The 23,070-nt window shown below is 41.7% G+C and overlaps 1 protein-coding gene across 1 annotated transcript in view; it reads left to right on the forward strand.

Moving 5' to 3' along the window:
* Positions 1–23,070, forward strand: part of LOC126164060 (zinc finger protein ZPR1) — a 64,159-nt gene that overhangs the window by 11,198 nt on the left and 29,891 nt on the right. Inside the window, exon 2 of the mRNA XM_049920207.1 lies at positions 21,190–21,442. Coding sequence (XP_049776164.1) covers positions 21,190–21,442 — 253 coding nt within the window. The remainder of the gene's footprint in view (positions 1–21,189; positions 21,443–23,070) is intronic.

Consider the following 23,070-nt stretch of genomic DNA (forward strand, 5'->3'; position numbering starts at 1 on the left):
CCTGTATCTGCCGGTATGTTATCCTGCTGATCGACCTTTAATGAATCCATTCACAGTTTAGCTGGTGTCTCCTTCATGTTAAGTGTGCCTTGTGACATTCGTACATTTGCAACCATTTCCCCCATGCGAAACAATGTTCCACCGAGTTCCACTGTTTGTTGCCAAAGATCTATCTTCGCACAATGTTTGTCGAGGAAGTCCAGTCTGAGCTACACGTGGCAACACCTCTACCTGCTCACTAAATTTAGTTCCTGTGATCATGAATTGAAATACCATCATATCCAATGACTCCACTTTATTATCTCCCACTCCACATAGCCTATAACGTGGTGGCTCAAGCCTTCTCCTGCTAAGCAGGTCTAGACTAAGAACAGACATGTGTGCCCCGTGTCAACCAGAAACCTCTGTTCCCTTCCGTTCACCAAGCCTAATAAGCAGCATTCCATCTGTGCACCTACAAGCACGTTACCTAATTTCACTGGGACCGCCCCCCGACAGTTGAAGCAGTCTCGTTCTCGTTTAGCGGCTGCTGTCGCCGATGTTCCGCCCTACTTTTACTCCTGTAGTTCACTGCCCGGTGACCCATTTTCCCACGAGTAACAATGGAATTGATGCTGACACTGCCTCCTAATATGCCCTACCTGGCCACAACCAAAACACTTAATTTCTGCTGCCAGAACTTTATGCTCCACCCTTTGCTTCGTCGCATAATCTACCTCTTCTACGTATGTGGCAATCCTTGGAGCTGTTGCAAGATCACTGGGATTCTCCATTCTCACCCGACGTGACATCTCCGGCGGTACTCCCCGGAAAAATACATCAAATGCCGTGTTCTCGGCCTTTTGTAACAGCACTATATTAGTTTCCCCATTCTGTGACGGTTTGTACGTTTGTGCATTCAGCTTTCGAATCGTGTCTGAGAAAACCTCCATAGTCTCATTTCTTCTCATAACTAACACCCTTAATTTTTCCCGAAAAACCTGCTACTATTCTGTTTTTGGTACCTCTGGCGTAACCAAGCCTCAAGCTCTGCAAAAATCCCCACATTGTTCATCGTTTCATGGTACAGTACATACGACTTGGCATCCCCTATCAAGCATAACTTTGCCACTCTCAACACTACTACATCCGACCACCCATTGGCCTCAGCCATTGTGATAAGTCATTAAGGAATACCGACACATCTTCCGTTGTTTTACCCGAAAAGGGGTTAATCAATGTCGCGTCAAACCATCTATGACACTCCCCGACCTGCAATTTACATTCACCCGACGTCCCTTCCCCTACTCGCTATGCGTCAGATCTCCCTGCTAATTCTTCATATTTTTCTGTGTCGCATATCGTCGCCTTCGACAATACCCGAATTTGCTCTGTTTGAGCGGCTACAGCTTCCACTGTAGTCACTGACCGTGTTTCCATTATTCTTGCTTATAGCTCCACAGTTGCCATTAATTTCACTCTGCTACTCCTTAAACTTAGTTCTTGTGGCGAATCATCGCCCATCTACAGTCTCATCAATTGCGTGCCAAATGACCAAATCTGTTACAAATAAAACAATTCTTCGGCACCCACTTTGTACACGGTAATACGTGACCTGACAGGTTACAAAAATTACGTTGCTTAGGCGCTGTGTTATCATGTCCCCTATTTCTCCTGAATCCAGATAAATCTACAGGCTCCTCCGGCCTTACAAAAGACACCTGTAAAAAGTCTATCCTAATCAACAAAAGAATGACACACGAACCATAAGTCAAACATCACTCACCCATCCACATCGTGCTCGTGTGCAGGTGAACAGTGCCGCTTTCCTCCCTATACCGGTATGGACGAACACCTGGCAAATGACATGACCTAACAAGATATGCACGACCACGTGTCGCAAACGCAACCAGACACCTCAGCTACTCCTCTACACAGGTACACCTCAGCGCTACTTGCTGGACATAAGATGTGGGAGTGGAAATCTGGTACCAGTGTTGTAACTGGCACCACTTCTGACACCACTATTGTGGGGTCAGGAGATCAAACCCGAGACCCCAGATGACAGGGCTGAAGCCGGGACCCACTGTGCCGTGTTTTGTCAGGAGGCCGAGCAAGCTCAAGAGCGTCAAGGGGCAGTGCAGAGTGATACAGTGGTATTCGGTAACTTTTTTTATTCCGATAATTTACAGTACTCAATGGGTGAAGCGTAGTGTCGGCGTGCCGTCTGTGCGCTGTATCGCGAGTCTAGCTGGCTCAGCAGGCACCTGATATGCCGACCCGCTGCTGCCGTCATCGAGGCCACCCTCCTGGAAGTTGGCCCTGCTCTCCTGGTTGCCGCCCGCTGATGCGTTGCGACTTGCGCTGCTCCACTGCCCACGATTCCGGAGACTGCTACAGTCCCTGGACCTCGCCGCCCTCCGCCCCATTTGGCTCGCTCTGTCTGACTGTGGGGCGAAGGTGGGTGTACTGGTCACCCGTGGCCCGAGGGCCACAGCTACTCCCAGGACGGGACCGGACTCGAACCCGCACCCTCCTGGATGTTGTGCCGCAACTTGTCACTAGTGGTGCTTGCCAGATGGCAACACCCGCCGCCATCTCTGGCACTGTCGTAGCGCTGAAGTGCATCCTGCAGCATACACCTCGCTCGGAGCCCAGTACACCAAGTGGAAAGCGAATGTGGCCCAAAGACTCGAGTGGACACGCCGTAGACCGCTGTCACTGCCTACCTTCGGACAGACTGAGCGATCTCCGAGTTCCAGGCCGCCGGTCCATCCTGCTCTGGTGTTGTGTCCCCAGAGGCAGAATATAGCCCAAACTAGCACCTAGAAACAAAAACAAGTTTATGCAGAATACTTAAAACAGTGCTGCCAGACTGGCCCGTATAAGCATAGACCAGCACAGGCCCGTTCCGACGCTCGACTGACCTAGCACACTCTGTCCCAAGCTAAAATTGCCTCTCTCTTTATATTGGTTTCTCCCTTGCTTCTGACGTAGTGTCAGAGAGAGACAGAAATTGTGGCAGGGATAAATTCCCACACGTCAACCACTTACAAATTGCCACTCTTGGCTCTGGCCTAGTGCCCCGTCTCGTACATCGCAGTAACTTAAATCAGTGCTGCAGTTTCCTGCCTCGACGTTGCTTCACTTAAAACAAATCGTGCATGCAATACCGCCGTCTTAGCTCCGTGCCCGCTAGTGCCATGTGTACCTTGCCTGCCCTGCTGGGTGTCGAGTGTTACCACACTCTGCCAGTGGCCCCAGATTTCATCATCCAACCGCGCCTTCATTGAATTTTGATAAGATTTCCCTTTCCCTTGACTAGGACTGACACTAGCACAGCAGTCTGTAAGTGGCAGGAACTATGCGGGCATGAAGAGACTTGCAAAAGATAGACTAGTGTGGAGGGCTCGATTCAGGCAGGCTAGGAAAAAGTCTTACCTTCATAGTCTCAGATGTTATTAAATTTAGCACATGTTAAAATGAAGGACTAAGTAAGGAACACATTTTTTTGGTTTCTCCAAGAAAATTTCAGCTCCGAGATACTGCCCTCCAAAGATGACACTGCGCATACCGTTTTGAAGATGTGAATTCTGGAAAAAAATTTTTAAAATGGTGTATCTCTGGAACAGTTCTAGTGTTTTCTTTTTTATTTGAAACATAACTGCTTTATGATTACAAAGAAATCCTCCATTTGCACTTATATGTCAAAGTTGTTTTACTGTAACATTCTGAACTTTTTTAAAATAATTTATGGATTTTTTTTACTCAAGAATGCCAATCCATAAAATTAAGATTTTTTTCTGTTGATTAGTACCTTATAGTTTTAAATTGTCTGAAAAAGAAAGCTTCCACTTTTAGGTTGAACAGGTTTTATAAATAACTGAGATTTTTGCCATACATAAAAACTGTTTTGTTGCCACATTATCACATTATAGGCTTATAAAAATCAAAACCTAGCCTTATTTAACATAATTTTAGTTTTGAAAGATGAGTAAGAGACTAATTTTGCAACCACTTTAAATGGTTCCAAAATATATGTGAAAGATCGAAAGACTTAAAGTTTTCAATTTATACAACTTCTGTGCACTCTGTTTGTACTGAAATTAGCCAGTCAATGAACTAAAAATTTGTTCCACTGCTTCAGTATCTTCCTTAAATATAGCGTGATGCCTCCCTGTTGAGCCATTTGAACTGGACTACTTGCAATCTTCAAAACATTGTGGACAGGAAGTGAACACTGATGACGTTGTTGCTGTCCTTCAGCTGGAAACCAATATCCAGCAGCTGGTCAATGTGGTATCCTGAAGTTCACTACAATTTCGTTTAACTCATAACTGGTGTCTATAATCTCTGCAATCCACCTGTCGCAGTTATACACACATGCACAAACATCCCCCTTCTCAGGTTGTGAATCTGAATGTTATCCTGCTGTTTCTGAGGTGTTGACCAAACAAACGAAATTTCTTTTTCTTGCACTTTAAAGTGTGTGCAATATGAGTTCTCGCCCATCACTTTGAGTCCAAAAGTGTGTCTTCTAAATTCCTTTCACAGGAGTTGTTTGTTTACACCATTCTCCTTTTTTCTGCCCACAGAATTCTTCGACTTCCTCTTTGGACAAAAGAATGAGGGCTGTGAATGTGTAAGATTTCTCGACTCTCATAAAATCGTCAACATTCTGCATTGCAGCTGCATTAGGTCAGGAAAGATTGTTTTGTAGCATCATGCTTCATCAGGCCTCCTACACCATCACAAGGCCTCTTCCCGTGACCAGTAGCTCTGTATACGTGGTCAGTTGGCGCAAACGACTTACTCAATTCAAACAGCTGGTAACGATTTTTAGAACGAATAGGAGTACCATCAGAAACAATGATGATCTTCTTTGCCCCTGTTTGCAGTTGAAGAATTTTGCGCATTGCTAGCAAAGCATGTGCTGAGTCATGTCATGTGTATCACTTACAACTGCAACACTTGTGATGTTGTTTTCAAAATATGTCACTCCTGTAAAAATTTAAACCTGGTCATTACTCCAATGATACTCTTGTACTTCTTGTGGGAGAGTTACAGACCTGTTCTCAGCAAAATCACAGCGAAGTATTAAACATAGTTCTTCACCCTGTACACACCCTTTCACATCTGCAATGTATTGTTGTTATTGCAATTTCTTCAAATGCTGATGTGTCACTGCTTTCACTAACCATTTACCAAGTACATCAAGGAAACTGTCAAAGGCAACAGTTTTCTTATTAGTTTATTTTCCTCCCATGTCGCATATGTAATTTCTGCAGAGTTATCTGCTACATCTTCCAGGCCAAGTGTCTGTAACGACAGTCCTCCCTTCCCAGGGCAGTCGTCACATTCTTGAAACAAACAAGGCTCTCACTTTATGTCACAGACTACTAATGACTTCACACGCCCAAACAAGGGTTGTATGTCACATGCTCCAGTAAGTTCTTCAAAGTTGCGACACAAAGTTCAAAATTGGCACAGTTCATGCATAACCAGACATCTGTAGGTGGGTGTGGAACTACTCACTTAGATTGTACTGCATAAAATTTTGATCTTCCAATATGTGAAGTTGTATAGTTGCTCTTATAAACTGCAAAATTTTCTTTAATATTGCGAGTCACTTTCACAACTTTTTGACCTTCAGCTGTTACAGTTATAGTGTCTTTTTTGTTGGAACTCTGGTGAGAACAGTCCCATTTATCTTCCAGATAAAATGACTGCACTATTTGAATTTGTGCTGCTTCTACAGGATGACCATAATAGGGATCTGGTCTTCCAAAGACTCCTCTTTGCAGACCTCACATTTCTTGGTTTGTCTACCATGTACTTTGATACTGATGGAATGTGGTTCAAAATTGTTTTCTTTGAAAATGTCTCTGGAATATTAGTTAAAACTTGTACCTTTTCAATGTAGGATGCACAATATTTAACAGCTGAATTGATATTTGTGAAAAATTCCTTGCATGAGGTGCAAGAGTGCTTTGCTTCACTTTCTTCGGAAGATGGAATTTCTACTTTGAAGTGTGTGGTTAGTTTTTCTGTAGTGTGTTCATCGATTGGTTTAGTCATTTCTCTGCACTTTCTTGATGCATAGAGCTTATTAATCAACTTCACTGACCATGGTTTCTTAACAGGACTAGCACCATCTCTGTAGTTGACTGATTCAGGGTATTTAATTCTTCCTCTATTTATGCAAAATCTGCATCATCTGCACTATGGGTGGCTCCACCTTGTTCAGATATTATCATCGTTGTTATTGTGCCATACATTTAGAACACACAAAGTCGTCACTGGAAATATTTTCACAACCACAACAAAGAAAGTGACAAGAAACTACAACAAAATGTTAGAAATATCTGCAACAATGAAAGTGAATAGAAATACATGCAACAAAGAAAGTGATAAGAAATAACTGCAACAAAGACAATAGAAATAAACATTGTAACAAAGAAATTAATAAGAAACAACTTCAGTGAAGACATACATTACCCTTGAAAGTTAAAAAAAATATTTTTTTAAAAAATAAAACCTGTCCAACTTAATAGTGGAAGCTCTCCTTTACAGTGAATATAGTACTACATTGTACAAACCACCAGGAAAAAAATCTAACTTATCTGGAGTGACATTTTTGGAAAAAAAAATTTCTGTAAATTATTTAAAAAAATTCAGAAGGCAACAGTAACAGAATTTCAACAGATATTTCCAAACAGAGGGTAGCATTGTAATAATGAAGGAATTATCTTTCAAGTAAGAATATCTAGAACTGATGCAGAGATACAGCATTTTAAAATTTTTTCCAAAATTCTCATCTTCAAAATAGTGTTCTCCGTGTCATCTTTTTAGGCCTGTATCTCGGGCAGGAATTTTTTTTGGAGAAAATGAAAACATACATGTTTCTTACTTTCTCCTATTATTTATCGTTCAATCTGCCAGATACATTTTACAAAAAAACAGATAAGATTAATATAAATCACAATAAACATTTGAAATTTACAATGTGGAAACAAATTGTATCAGTTATTACATTACAATTATGTCAGGGAAACTACATTATTACGTTAAATGGAACAAAAATCACATAAATTGAAGACAATTAATTACACAGTAACATTAAGATTATGGAGCCATTTCCTGGCATTGTCCATTAACTTGTGGAGTGACATCAGAGAGCCGTCTCTGAAACCATGAATGTTACAAACCTGAAGATGGTCCATTGTTTGTACCTTGCCACAGTCACAACTTTCTCCTGAATTTTATCATATGCTAAATTCAATAACATCCGAGACCATGAATACCCTTCCTGAAGTGATACGGATTATGCTAGTCTTTGAAATGAAGACAATAACAGAAATGACTAGAGTGATGAACATGATACTGTAAGTGGCAGATTGTCACAGATCCCCTCTGAAATAAATTCATATGTGTTTGTGACTGAAAGGGGCATCTGAAAAATTCGGTTAATGGTGTTGAAAAATAAAGGAAACATAACTTACAAAGTAATCTCCATTAGCTACAACACACTGCTGACATAGGTTGTAAAGCTGTTGGAAACTGTCAGCAGACACTGCTTGTGGAATTGCTTGAAGTGCCAGGGGACGAGACCTTATGCTACCAGTAAGTTCAGCGTTTTCCCTGCCTCTGAAAAACAGCCAGCTGACAAAATATAATATTAAGACCATGTCGATCGACTTTTCTGAGGTCGAGGGCTCGATCTGTCACAAATATCTACCCGAGGATCAAACTTTCATGCAGAATTATTCGAGGGAATTTTGAAATGGGTGCTGCAAAGTATATGGTGGACTCGGCCAGAGCTATACCAGTGTAGACAGTGGCCAATATGCATTTGCTCACTGTGATCTGCTTGCTCAACTTTATTACTTGGTGTGAGGTGACTTCCTTGACACCTCCTTATTTTCCACAACTGTCACTGGGAAGCTTATATTTGTTTCTCTGCCTTGAATTAGCCACAAAAGGCTTATACTTCACAGACATTGCAAATATCCGACAATACAGAGCCATTATCCAACAATGCACATCCATTATGCTTTGAGCGTTTCCACAGAAACCATTTGCTGATAGTTTTCAACAGCTGTACAACCTGTGTCAGAAGAGTGTTGTTGCTGATGGTCATTACTTTGAAGGCCAGTGAAGGTATTTTGTTTGTAACGCTTATTTTCTGAGACTGTCTTCTGAACTTTACAGGAGCACCTTATATAACACTTGTATTCTCAGGTTGATTCCAACAATCGGAAGTATGGGCTGCAATGTCGACAATAACGAAAAGGACAGACTGCTACTCACCGTAAAGATGCACAACAAAAAGACTGTAACACACTGCACTATAGGCCAAAGCTTTCTTCAGGAAAGAAAGAAAAGCACAACATGCACGCAAGAAGGCAAACCTCATGTGCACATGACCGTTATCTTCAGCCACTCTGGACAGACTTCAGCTATCGCGTTGAATGAAAGTGGCAACCTGGAGTCGGGTGGGGAAGGGGGAGGAGAGCAGGTATGGGTGGGGGGAAAGAAGAGCACTGTCTGGCAGATTGTGCGGGGTCTAGAAAGTGACTGGACAGAGGCACCAGGCACAGTGTCAAGAAGCTTTTTTTTTTTTGGGGGGGGGGGGGGGGGGGCGGCAAAAGCTGAGAGGTGATATAGACTGGTGGATGTGTTGGCAGGGAGCAGCATACACTGAGAGTGTGGAGACATAAATTGGGAGGAGGTGATAGGACAGAGGAGGAAGAAACTGTTAGGTGAAGGTATGGGGGCGTAGGTTACTGTAGTATGATTTCAGGAATGTAGTATGATTTCAAGAATGGAGAATGTGTTATAAGCATGACTCCCATATGCATAATTCAGGAAAGCTGGTGGTGAATGGGAGGATCCAGATGTTCTGAGTTGTAGAGCAGCTATTGAAGGCAAGCATGTTATGTTCTGCTGGGTATTGTGTCCACTTCGTTCTTGGCCACAGTTTGGCAGTGGCCATTCATGCTGGTAGACATCTAGTTGGTTGTCATTTATTTATTTATTTTGAATCATCAGCCGTCTGACTGTTTGATGTGGCCCGTCACGAATTCCTCTCCTTTGCCAACCTCTTCATCTCAGAGTAGCACTTGCAACCTATGTCCCCAATTATTTGCTGAATGTATTCCAGTCTCTTTCTTTCTCTACAGTTTATCCCCTCTACAGCTCCCTCTAGTACCATGTTCCCAGATGTCTTAACAGATGTCCTATTTTCCTGTCCCTTCTCCTTGTCGGTGTTTTCCACGTAAGCCTTTCTCCTCTGATTCTGTGCTGAACATCCTCATTCCTTGCCTTATCAGTCTACTTAATTTTCAACATTTTTCTGTAGCACCACATCTCAATGCTTTGATGCTCTTCTGTTCAGTTTTTCCCACACTCCATGTTTCACCCCCATACAATGCTGTGCTCCAAATGTACATTCTCAGAAATGTCTTCCTCAAATAAAGGCCTGTGTTTGGTACCAATAGGCTTACTTCTCTTGGCTAGGAATGCCCTTTTTGCCAGTGCTAGTCTGCTTTTGATGTGCTCCTTGCTCCACCCATCGTTGGTTATTTTGCTGTCTAGATAGTAAAATTCCTCAAGTTCATCTATTACGTGACCATCAATCCTGATAAGTTTCACGCTGTTCTCATTTCTGCTACTTCTCTTTACCTTTGTCTTTCTTCGATTTACTCCCAACCTGTATTCTGTACTCATTAGACTGTTCATTCCCCTCAGCAGATCATGCAGTTCTTCTTCTCTTTCACTCAGGGTAGCAATGTCATCAGCAAATCATATCTTTGATATACTTTCACCTTGAATTTTAATTCCACTCCTGAACCTTTATTTTATTTCCATCGTTGCTTCTTTGATGTACAGATTGAACAGTAGGTGTGAAAGACTACATCCCTGTCTTACACCCTTGTCAATCCAACCACTGTGTTCTTGATCATCCTCCCTTACCCCTATTTTTCTCAGAATTTCAAACACCTTGCACCATTTTCCATTGTTGAACACTTTTTTCAGGTTGGCAAATCCTATGAACATGTCTCGATTTTTCTTTAGTCTTGCTCCCATTATCAACCACAACGTTAGAATTGTCTCTCTCATGCCTTTATCTTTCCTAAAGCTAAACTAATCATCATTCAACACATCCTCAATTTTCTTTTCCTTTCTTGTGTATATTATTCATGTCAGCAACTTGGATGCATGAGCAGTTAAAATGATTGTGCAGTAATTCTTGTGCATGTTAGCTCTTGCAGTCTTTGGAATAGTATGGATGATATTTTTCCGAAACTCAGATGGTATGTCACCAGACTCGTACAATCTACACACCAATGTGAACAGTTGTTTTGTTGACACTTCCCCCAATGATTTTAGAAATTCTGATGGAATGTTATCTGTCTCTTTTGCTGTATTTGATCTGAAGTCCTCTAAAGCTCTCTTAAATTCTGACTCTAATACTAGATCCCCTATCTCTTCTAAATCAACTCATGTTTCCTCTTCTATCACCTCAGAAAAATCTTTCCCCTCATAGAGGCCTTCAATATAACTATCCACACTCTCCTTTGCATTTAACAGTGGAATTCCTGTTGCACTCTTAGTGTTGCCACCCTTGCTTTTTATTTCACTGAACGTTGTTTTGACTTTCCCATGTGATGAGTCAGTCCTTCTGAAAATCATTTCTTTTTTGATTTCTTCACATTTTTCATGTAGCCATTTCGTCTTGGCTTCCCTGCACTTCCTATTTATTTCATTCCTCAGTGACTTGTATGTCTGTATTCCTGAATTTCCTTTAACATTTTGTACTTCCATCTTTCACCGATCAACTGAAGTATTTCTTATGTTACCCGTGATTTCTTCACAGTTACTTTTTTTGTACCTAATTTTTTCTTTCCAACTTCTGTGATTGCCCTTTTTAGAGATTTCCATTTATGTTCAACTGTACTGTCTACTGAGCTATTCCTCAGTGCTGTATGTAGAGCCTTAGAGAACTTCAGGCATATCTCGTCATTCCTTAGTACTTCAGTATCCAACTTCTTTGCGTATTGATGCTTCCTGACTCATCTCTTACACTTCAGCCTACTCTTCATCACTACTACATTGTGATCTGAGTCTATATCTGTACCTGGCTACACCTTACAATCCAGTATCTGATTTCAGAATATCTGCCTGACCATGATGTAATCTAACTGAAATCTTCCTGTATCACCCAGCCTTTTCCAAGTATACCTCATCATTTTGTGATTCTTGAACAGAGTATTCACTATTACTAGCTGAAACTTGTTATAGAACTCAGTTAATCTTTCTTCTCTCTTTCATTGTCCCAAGCCCATATTCTGCTTACTATTAGATTTTCATCTCCCTTCACGTACTGTATTACCCTTTCAGTATCCTCGTACACTTTATCTATATCTTCGTCTTCAGCTTGCGACATTGGCATGTATACCTGAAGTATCGGTGTCAGTGCCTGTTTACTATTGATTCTGATAACAACAGGCCTATCATTCAACTGTTCACAGTAACACACTCTCTGCCCTACCTTCCTGTTCATAATGTCGTGAATCACAGTAGAGCCGCGATTAGCAGTCTAACAACACTTTATTTCATAGTCACAGAACATACAATATAACAAGTCAAAGATACATTGTCCTAAGAGTAAACAAACAGTCTCTCACTTGCGGGAAGTACATCACTCTGTGACATCCTCCCCACCCTGGTCGACCTCCAAAGGTACGGCCAGCTGCACAGGACGACTAATGATGTGACCTTCTGGTGTCCGGAGTATTATTGTCCTTACCCTGCCGTCTCTTCCTGGTAATACCTTTTCTATCCTGGCCTTCTTCCACATATGTCGCGGACGAAGGTCCTCTTGGATCAGCACGATGTCGCCAGGGCGAAAGGGGATGACTCGTCCCAATGGGCATTTAACTTCATGGTAGTTCCGGAGCTCCAATAGGTATTCTTTAACCCAACGGTTCCAAAAACTGTCACAGAGTTGCTGCCTCAGTCGGAATTCCTTTGTTAAATTCGTGCTCGCTGAAGGCTCTGGTCCCGTCGAAATAGTCGTAAGTTTTTCTCCCGTCAGAAAATGGGATGGTGTGAGTGCATCACAATCAACTCCTGGTGTGATGGGCCTGGAGTTCACCGCGGCTTCAATACTGATCGAGGTGGTGTTCAGTTGTTCCTCAGTGAGCTTTGCGAGTCCCAGTACCTTCCGTAGGCAATGCTTTATAGTGCCGACCATTCTTTCCCACCATCCTCCCCACCAAGCCGCACGGGAGACAATGAATTTCCAAGTAATACCGTGGTGGGCGAGGAACTGATAAGATTTTGTGGTGGTTAATGCCTTCCAAAATTGGGCTAGTTCCATATTCGTGGCGTGGAATTTTTTCGCGTTATCTGTATATATCGTGTGGGGTAGTCCGCATCTTCCGGCGAATCGCTGAAGTGCCATAAGAAACTTGTCCGTTGACAAGTCTGTACAGAGTTCGAGGTGTACAGCTCGTGTGGTAGCACATGTGAAAAGAGTGATATATGACTTGTGCGTTTCCTTCCCCACTTTGATGAATAGTGGGCCAGCAAAGTCTATTCCGGTTACAGCAAATGGTTTGGCAGGTGAAACTTGTTCAGGTGGCAGCGGTGCTTCGATCTGTTGCCCTCGTGGATTCTTCAAGATCTTGCATGCGAGGCATGAGTGTAGGATTCTTTTGTTGGCCTGACGAGCTCTAAGGATCCAAAATTCGGTTCGCAGTTCGGATAGTACAGAACGAACACCAAAGTGATGAAGGCGGATGTGTGTCTCTCGAATAACCAACTGTGTGAAGTGGTGGGAACCGTCAAGGAGTACAGGATGTTTTTGTTCCCTATTTAGGCTAGTGCACTGCAGTCGACCTCCTAGACGTATCAGTCCATCTTCTAGGAAAGGATTGTATCGTGCGAGTTTTGACTCTCTTGGCAGTGGTAAGTTATTCTGAAGTGCATGTAATTTGCTGGGGAAGGAATCTCTCTGGCCCACTCGAATCCAATACATTTTGGCAGCTGATAATTCGGTGGCTGTAAGTTCTCCTGAAGATTTATTCTTCTGACGAATGTTGTGTAGGAAACGGAGAGTCCATGCTGTGATACGAATGAGCTTCCAGTATGAGCTGAATTTAAGTAAGTTCAAAAGGCTGGTTGGCGTAGATATCGACAAAACTTGGCTCTGCGTTTTCTTCCTCTTTTCTTCGGGAGGAAGTCGTACGATCGTTGGAGTATCGTTGTTTGGCCAGCATTCAGGAGGGTGTGTAAGCCAAGGCGGCCCATGCCACCAAATATCCAGAGAATTCATTTGGTAGCCGAGGAGTCCACGTGAGAGGTGGTCAGCAGGATTGTCTGGTCCTGGGCAGTGTTTCCATTGCGTGGGAGTCGTGTGTGTTTGTACCTCAGTTACACGATTACAAACGAAGGTCTTCCATCTGTTAGGATCACAGCGAATCCAACTTAGTGTTATTGTAGAATCCGTCCACAGTATCGCACGGGCAATTTTAAAGTCTGTTGCGCGGCAAAAGTAACACAATATTCTGGTCCCAACTACTGCCGCTAAAAGTTCGAGTCGAGGCAATGTCACCTTCTTAATAGGAGCAAGTCTGTTCTTGCTACAGACTAAATGGGTTACGACGTCATCATCTAAGACAGTACGAATGTACAAAGCTGCTCCATATGCCTTTTCCGAGGCGTCACAGAATACGTGCAGCTGTGAGTCTCTTCCATGAGCTGTAGCTATCCATCTAGGGACACGTATATGTGACAATGAAGGTAAGCTAGATATCCAAGTGCGCCATCGTGCCCCTAAGTCCCAGGGCATAAGTTCATCCCAGCCAATTCCTCGGCACCATGTGTCCTGGAATAGCAATTTCCCAACAAGAGAAACTGGGGAAAACAGTCCGAGTGGGTCATAGAATTTAGCCGTACATTGTAAAAGGAGTCGTTTGGTGGCTGGCTCTTCTGACGACCTTCTGATGATTTCGCTAGGATCGATACAGAAGTAGTCACCTGCAGTGTTCCAGTCTACGCCTAAAACTTGAGTCTGGGTGTGGAGTTCTTGACCTTCTGCCCTCCAGATAGTGTGGAGTTGTTCACAGTTGGTAGCCCATTTTGATAAGGAGAGACTGATCAGTTTCATTAGGGTTACAAGTTCATAGTATATAGTTATAACCAAATTATCACCTTCTACTGAGATCACAAAGTCGTCCATGTATGCAGTCTTGTTTATAAGTGGCGCTACGGTGGGAAATGCTGTCATACACTTGTCGGCAAGTTCTCTTAGTGTTGCAGAAAGTAAAAATGGGCTGCAAAAAATGGTTCAAATGGCTCTGAGCACTATGGGACTTAACAGCTGTGGTCATCAGTCCCCTAGAACTTAGAACTACTTAAACCTAACTAACCTAAGGACATCACACACATCCATGCCCGAGGCAGGATTCGAACCTGTGACCGTAGCAGTCGCGCGGTTCCGGACTGCACGCCTAGAACCGCGAGACCACCGCGGCCGGCCAAAATGGGCTGCAGGTCAGGCCGAATGGGAGTCTGTTAAAACGGTATTCTGTTAGTTCGTCCGTCGTTTGAAGATTTCCTGTTTGATCCTGGCTAATTTTGAACCAGAAAAATCTGGTCAAGTCTTTGTCCTTTTCGTTCAAGGTTAATGGAAGGAAAGCTTGTGTGATGTCCGCGACTATAGCCGTAGAATATAATCTGAAACGCAGTAAAATTTCCAGAATCTCTGGTAATAGGTTCGGTCCTACTTCTAATATCTCATTCAGAGAAGGTGCATTGTTTTAGTGAGATGAGGCGTCAAAGACTATTCTCCACTTAGTGGTTCCGTATTTCTCCTTCCTCACTGCACGATGAGGGAGATAAAATAGCTCCTTTCCTGAGAGTGGGGTGGGAGCGACCTCTACTTGCCCCTTCGTAATGTAGTCTAGCATAAGATCGAAATACATTTGCTTAAATGTCTCTTGATGTTGAAATCTTTCCCTGAGGTGCTTGAATCGTTTTTCCGTGATAGGTCTGTTACTCGAAAGCACTTTATGTTGCATTTTGGGAAGTGTAACCACTGCTCGATGATCCTTTATAGAGAGAGACGCTCTAAACTCTTCAAGAAGTCTCGTATCCTTGTTGTTCACAGGTAGATCCTGATCGGCATAATGAGTGGAACACTATTGTTTCCACAATTTGGTCCAAATGAGGATGACAGAGTATTCCAATGGCCACGGTGAGTGACTACCCTGAGGCAGCCGAGTTCCTTAATTCCACGAGTGAGGGCAGGCCTGCCAGATAGTGTAGTCAGTCTGTCACTAAGATTTTACCCCTTGTGCAAAATACACACAGCTCACTAATAAATCGTGGGACAGTGAATTCTGTAGCCGTTGAGGGCTTACTCGAAGGTGACTGTAAGGTATCCAGTCAAACTGTTGTGGACTCTAGTAAATGACGACTAGTTGCAGACTCGAAATTTCTTTGAACATAACCTCACCCGTATTACGTCTCTATTGCAGTCGTCGCCTACCAACAAGTCCTTTGTACAGCCAAGAGGACTCGCTTGACTGTCATCTGGCAAATTACTTTTGAGCCACCTAGCAGTATCCTTCCTAGGCACCAAGAATCCCAAACCCATCTCCCATTGGTGATATTTTCATGACCCGAACTGAGGGTGAGGAAGGTGGCTTGTTGAGCTGAGGAGGAGGAGGAGGAGGAGGAGGAAGAGGAAGAGGAAGAGGAAGAGGAAGAGGAAGAGGAGGAATAGGACTAGGTAAGGCAAATGGGGGAAACACGTGTTGGTGTTGAGGTTCCGGTGCTTTTCATATGGGAGTCTTCATCTGTGAAAAGCAGGCTGTAAGTGTGGGCCTCTTATTCAAGGGTGTGCTGAAAAGTAATGCCTCTGATTTTTTTATGTGAAGATTCTCGAAGTTTTTTTTTAAATAAAACAAACCATTAAAATCCTACACCTTTATTCTTAATGTCCACGTCTTTATTTCTCAACACAGTCATCCTGGTGACAAATGCATTTCTCTCAACGGGAGACCACTTTGTTGATCCATTACTGTAGAATGTTTGAATTTGTTGAGAGTCACAAACTCATCTCTGCTCAACCTGCTTCATCATTATGAAAGTGAAGCCCTTGAAGATGTTTTTTAAGTTTTAGAAACAGATGAAAATCTAATGGAGTCAAGTTTGGACTCTACAGAGCACGATTGATGACAGTGAACCTGAGATGTCAGATCGTCGCAGATGTCACAGCTCTCGTGTGCGGTCTGGCACCGTCGTGTTGAAGGAGAGGATTCTCTCTGTGTGAACAAACTCTTCTAATTTGTGCTTTCAGTTTCTAATGCACTGACACAGTTACGTTGCACGCTACAATTTGGAGCCCTGTGAGTGCGGAGAATTGCAGATTGCTTAGCTAAACGGGAAAGGCAACTGAGTGGTATGCATGACGTGTAACACCTCAACCAGTATTGGGCACAGAATAAAAAATTTGGAGGCATTACTTTTCAGCATGACCTTGTAGTAAATTGTCTTTCATCCTTTTGTGCAATTGGTAATCTCTTTTCATAGATACAGATTTAATTTATTTAAAACAGTTCTGGTTGTGTAGTGACATGTTCCTTGATGTGTTATATTCTTTTCTCGGTAACACATGCAGTAGTAGGTTGAAGTAAAGAGCACTTTATTCATGGCACAAGTTTACAAATAAGTTGGTTCTAACAACACGTGAAAGATCATTTGTGATCTCGTGAGAATAATTGAAACAAAGTTGACTAGCCTGGTACCAATTTTGAGGGAAGCTGAGCACCCTGTAGAGCACCATCCGTGTGTGGAATAACTTGAAGGAGTGTGGGGATGCTGCAGCGTAGGGTGGGACGTCCTGGCTGGTGGTGTAGCTGTCACCTGGCCTGGAACTGCATCAGCAGTTAAACACTCCACCCTCACACTCCTGCTGGTGAACGCACTTTGCCTTAAGTATCCAGCAGGCAGAATTACGTACACGACCACATGACATGTGGACAGCACTTGTACTGCCAGTTTTCTGATGACGCACGTGCTGCTCAGAATTGTGGCTGATGTCCCCTGGTGGTGCGTGTTACAAGTGGAGTATCAACAGAGTGTTCATATACAGGATTGTGAGATGTCTGTGTGCTGAGGGTAGGCAAACCTGCAGTATTAAGACGACACGCTGGCAGCACGTGTTGTCGGCCTTGGGCCAGTATATGGCACACTTCTCCCTATGAGGAGGAGACGGTGAAATTATCGTGATGATGAACACAGATTGTGCAAGATGGAATGAAAATCAGTTAATAAATAATGTATTTAATGTAAGAAAAATTGATTAGCTCTGTTTTAACTAAAATATTATTATCTATTTTGAAAGTACTGTTCATAAATAACTGTATGTTGTGGTTCATTGGTAGAGTGCCAGGTTACTGAATGAGAGGTCTCAAGCTCTATCTCTTTCTTTCTAGGATTTTTATTCATCACTTTGTAATTTTTTCACCTGTGGCAATGTTAATGCGAAAAGAGCTGAGCTGTGTCGTAGTTCAGATACCGTGTTAAGTTGTAGGTCTCCCTGTACCTGGCTGGGTAAGTCGTGTTTAACATCGGAGTAAGGCCACGGTGGACCACATCCAGTTGGACAGTGCCTAGCAAAGAAATGTGATGTTCAAACTGTTCTTTGGGTTTATGACCTCTGTACTTTCTTACTTTAAATGTGTGTCGTAGACACTATGATGATTATGTTGTGAGGTTCTCAAAAATTTCACGAGATTTATCAAGTTATTTTAACCTTCTGTCAGGCGCGGCTGTTCAAATTGATACATATTGATATTTGCTGTAAATTATTTGTCAGCAATTGGCAGCACTGGTGCCTTTTCACTACTAGCTTCCCTTCTCTGAACGCTTTCCATTGTCGTGTGCTTCAGTATCAACGCAACTGCTGTGTTGTCGAGGTATTTGCCGATTGCTCAGTTTGATACACCCCACCCTTTCCCGTTACATTTCAACAGGTAATTTCTTTGATTATTGACATAACTTAGTAAGTAGTGGAAAGCTAATTTAGACTGTAAAATGCACCTATATTCTTTTTGGAGCATTTAGTTGTCTTTTACAGTCATCTGAATGTCAAGTATCAGATAGATACACTGTGCCCGATTCCGTTTTTTTATAGGAATTTTATGAGTTTAGGTGGGATATACTTCATGATGGCAGGCTACAGTAAGACATATAACCTCCTTGACCCAAATCATGTTGCAGAAATCCAAAAGATGCTATTCGAAGAGTATAATAATGAATTTCGAGAGGATTTTGAAGACAAAGTGGACACAGATGTTGAAGACAGTTGAAATCCGGCCGAAGATTCAGAAACAGAGGAAGACGACAGTGAAGATGATGAGGAAGTACTTGAGGAAAATGGCCATTAGTATTTTGGTAGGCACAAAGAGACAAAATGGATTAAAGTTCCACCATCACAGAGAGTACGATTCAGGGCTGTCAATGTTATTCAGAAGTTACCTGGACCTATAGGTGTGGCACATAGTTTTGTGTACAAATCAGTATACTGAGAGTGTCAAAGCTTCATTGCAGCATGAGAGAGACGTAAAACAAATAGACATTATTGAATTGAAAGCCTTCATCTGTCTCTTATTTTTAGCTGGAGTAAACAAAAGTGAGAGACAAAGCTTAGAGGAGCTGTGGGGAACCAATGGGGGTGGCATTGAGAAATTTCGCCATGTAATGAACATAAAACGTTTCAAATTCACTATACGGTGTCTTAGATTTGACAATTGTGCAACTCGCAATGAAAGGAGACGATTAGACAAGATAACAGCGATTCGGGAAACATTTTCTATATTTGTGCAGAACTGCCAAAAATCCTATACCCTCGGAGAAAATGTTACAGTAAATGAGAAACTGGAAGGATTCCGTGGAAGGTGCAGTTTTCACCAACATATACCTAACAAACCAAACAAATATGGGATTAAGATATATGCTCTTGTGGATTCTCAAGTATTTTACCTGTATAATTTGGAAATATACGCTGGGTTGCAACCAGAAGGATTATATCACTTAAGCAGTAAATCTTCAGATGTTGTCCTGCGACTGTGTGAACCTATTTATCAGTCAGGTCGAAATGTGACTGCAGACAACTGGTGTAATAGTATTGGCTTTGTAGAAGAGTTACGAAGGAAAAATCTTTCTTTTGTTGGAACTATGAAGAAAAAGAAGTGCAAGATTCCTCCGGAGTTTGCTACCAGTAAAGGAAGGGCTGCCAACAGTTCAATTTTTGGCTTCAAGAAGGGATGTAGTCTCATTTCCTATGTTCCTAGAAAGGGGAAGTGTGTGATCCTAGCATCAAGTTCGTGTGACGATAATTCAGTAGATGCTGACACTGGAGATAAACTAAAGCCATCAATTGTAACATTTTATAATAGCACCAAAGGTGGAGTCAACACTACGGATAAACTGACATCTTCGTACAGTGTTGCAAGAAACATGTGCCATTGGCCCGTGGTTATATTTTTTTCAGTGATCAATATGAGTGGAATCAATCACAAGTAATCTATTGTGGCATCAATGAGAATTGTGTCAGAAGAAAAGGATTCCTGAAAGAACTCGTGCATTAGTTGTACCTCACTTGGTTCGAAGAAGTTTGGACACTACAGGAGTTCACTGGGATCTTTAACTGAGGCTACTACATTATAGGCCAACGTGTGAAGATGAACCAGAAGACGAAAGTAGAAAAACAAGAAAAAACAACTGCAAGCAAGAGGAATAGGTGTAATACCTGCACAGTAAAGAAAAGATTTAGAAAATTTGTCGCAAAATGTGCCAAAAGCCAATCTGCTTGATGGACATTGAACCTTTTTGTTTGACTGTGGTAAAATTCCTCATAGTCCACAGTCGAAAAGTGATGATGATACAACTGAATAAGTAATGTTACCATTGTTGTTGTGCTATAATGCCATCTTTGCTGTTCTGTAAAGATATTTGATATTTATACTGAGTTTAATTAGTGAAATGTAATAAAGAAGTTAGTGGAAAATAGGCAGTGTTATCATTTGTTATACCACAATCCAACACTGACGAAAAGAAATCTGAATGAATAACATTTCTATTCCTGTTGTGCTCTTGTGTTTTCTTTGTCTTTCTTTAAAGATATTTTTAATTTACTGTGTGTTTTGTTAATGAAATTTAATACATACTCATGTGAATAAGCAATATGATCAATTTGATACACCGTGCCCCATCTCATTGTGAAAAACACTGCACCCGACAGAAGGTTAATAAAGTGTTTTTCGGTAGTACTTCACTCTTTTATATGATATATGCAGATGGATGACTGCCTTACACAGGCAGTCTGCTGCCAATGTTGATATTTGAGCATGTCTTACCATCAGGTTCCAGTTTTTTTCTGATCGACTACCTGTAATCAAATGTTTTTGTTTGATCTAAAAATCTCTGTTTATTCTACCAAACAAGTTTTCAGAATACACTTGACACATCTGTGGAGACTGTTTGCCCCCCTACATTGTGGGACATTCCATTCATTTCTGGATTTCAGTCACTGGGCCACAATGCCTCGGGCCAACAACTTGACAGCTTTGCTGAGACTGTAAATGATACTGACTGTATATTCCATTGAGTCATATACTCCCAAATAAAAACAACTAAATTCTGGGTATGCTACTAACTATGTGGGCAATTGAAGGGGATATAAACAGATCACACTAAGGCTACACACCTTGCTGGAAAAAATTAAGCTTGTTCCACCAAATCTAAAAAAGTAGCAGACACAAAATTTTACATTGCTCTACATGATGTTACGTACCGAACATAATCTATAATCCTACTCATTGCACAGTATTTATCAAAGGACAAAAATAAAGTGAGAAACAGTGTAACACGGCACATAGATTCGTCGACCGTATATCATTTACTGTAGGTGTCAGATGTACGTGTTAATGATAGCAATGTGCCAGAGTGATCTGGATTGTGTATAACAGTGTGTGAGATTTTTGTGGGTCCAGCACAAGTTAAAGCTGAGGCAATGTATCACATGGATCCCGTGTGTGAAGTATTGCTAAGAGTTTGAGGTTTTCGTTCGAGCATTGCTGCAGAAGCATCTTTCCCATTAATATTTGAAACATTTTTCTTTCAATTTTTCAGGGCATTACAAGGTTATTGCTTACAAAAATTCCATTTTATAAGGATGTCGTGTTAATGTCCTTTGATTGTGAAAAATGTGGATTCCAGAACAATGAAATTCAGTCGGGTGGTAAAGTTGCAGAAACTGGTGTAAAAATTGTGTTGAAAATCAGTACTCAGAGAGATTTAAATCGGCAAGTTGTGAAGTCGGATTATACTTCGGTAGAAATTCCGGAAGTCGAATTTGAAATTCCAGCTCAGTCACAGAAAGGAGGTTAGTATTATTTTTTTCTCATTTGTCTACATCTAAAGTTGTTGGGAATTGTGTATTAAGCTCTATTAGAAGTCATTGTTTTTATTATTGCTAATAAATTTGTTTATACAGGGTGAGTCACCTAACATTACCGCTGGATATATTTCGTAAACCACATCAAATACTGACGAATCGATTCCACAGACCGAACGTGAGGAGAGGGGCTAGTGTAATTGGTTAATACAAACTATAAAAAAATGCACGGAAGTATGTTTTTTAACACAAACCTACATTTTTTTAAATGGAACCTCGTTAGTTTTGTTAGCACATCTGAACATATAAACAAATACGTAATCAGTGCCGTTTGTTGCATTGTAAAATGTTAATTACATCCGGAGATATTGTAACTTAAAGTTGACGCTCGAGTACCACTCCTCCACTGTTCGATCGTGTGTATCGGAGAGCACCGAATTACGTAGGGATCCAAAGGGATCCTGATCTTACACCTCTGGACTTCTTTCTGTGGGGTACGTTAAAGGAGAATATGTACCGTGATGTGCCTACAACCCCAGAGGATATGAAACAACATATTGTGGCAGCCTGCGGCGACATTACACCAGATGTACTGCGGCGTGTACGACATTCATTACGCCAGAGATCGCAGTTGTGTGCAGCAAATTATGGCCACCACATTGAACATCTATTGGCCTGACATGTCGCGATACACTCTATTCCACTCCGTAATTGAAAACGGAAACCACGTGTGTACTTGTACCTCACCCCTCATGGTAATTTACATGTGCGTCAGTGAAAAAGACCAATAAAAAGGTGTTAGCATGTGGACGTAATGTGCTGTTCCAGTCTCTTCTGTACCTAAGGTCCATCACCGTTCCCTTGGGATCCCTACGTAATTCGGCGCTCTCCGATACACACGATCGAACAGCGGAGGAGTGGTACTCAAGCGTCAACTTTAAGTTACAATATCTCCGGATGTAATTAACATTTTACAATGCAACAAACGGCACTGATTACGTATTTGTTTATATGTTAAGATGTGCTAACAAACCTAACGGGGTTCCATTTAAAAAAACGTAGGTTTGTGTTAAAAAACATACTTCTGTGCATTTTTGTATGGTTTGTATTAACCAATTACACTAGCCCCTCTCCTCACGTTCGGTCTGTGGAATCGATTCGTCAGTATTTGATGTGGTTTACGAAATATATCCAGCGGTAATGTTAGGTGACTCACCCTGTATATCTCAGTACTCATAAAAATATGCATAGGAGTTTAAATAAATAAATGTTTCACCCAGTTTTGACTACCACTTGATAACCTGTAGATTTCTCTTGACTTGTTTCTGTTTTACATGTATTGTTCCCTTTTCATACATAAAATATAAAATATCAATGAAAATAATCAATTTTTGAAGATATAAGTAATTGGATAGATAAAAAATCTGCTCACCAAGCAGTGGCAAGAGAACACACAAATAAAAGGTATAACAATTTGCTAGCTCCTGGAGCCAGTGGCTCCTTCCTCTTGCAGAATGGTTTTAGGAGAAGGAAGAGCGTTGAAGAAAAAGGGGTAGAGATTGGAAAAGTCGCCCAGAACCCCAAGTCCGAGGAGACTTACTGTCTTACCTCTACAC

This window comes from Schistocerca cancellata, chromosome 1 (genome assembly GCF_023864275.1).
Source record: "Schistocerca cancellata isolate TAMUIC-IGC-003103 chromosome 1, iqSchCanc2.1, whole genome shotgun sequence".
NCBI classification, from domain to species: domain Eukaryota; kingdom Metazoa; phylum Arthropoda; class Insecta; order Orthoptera; family Acrididae; genus Schistocerca; species Schistocerca cancellata.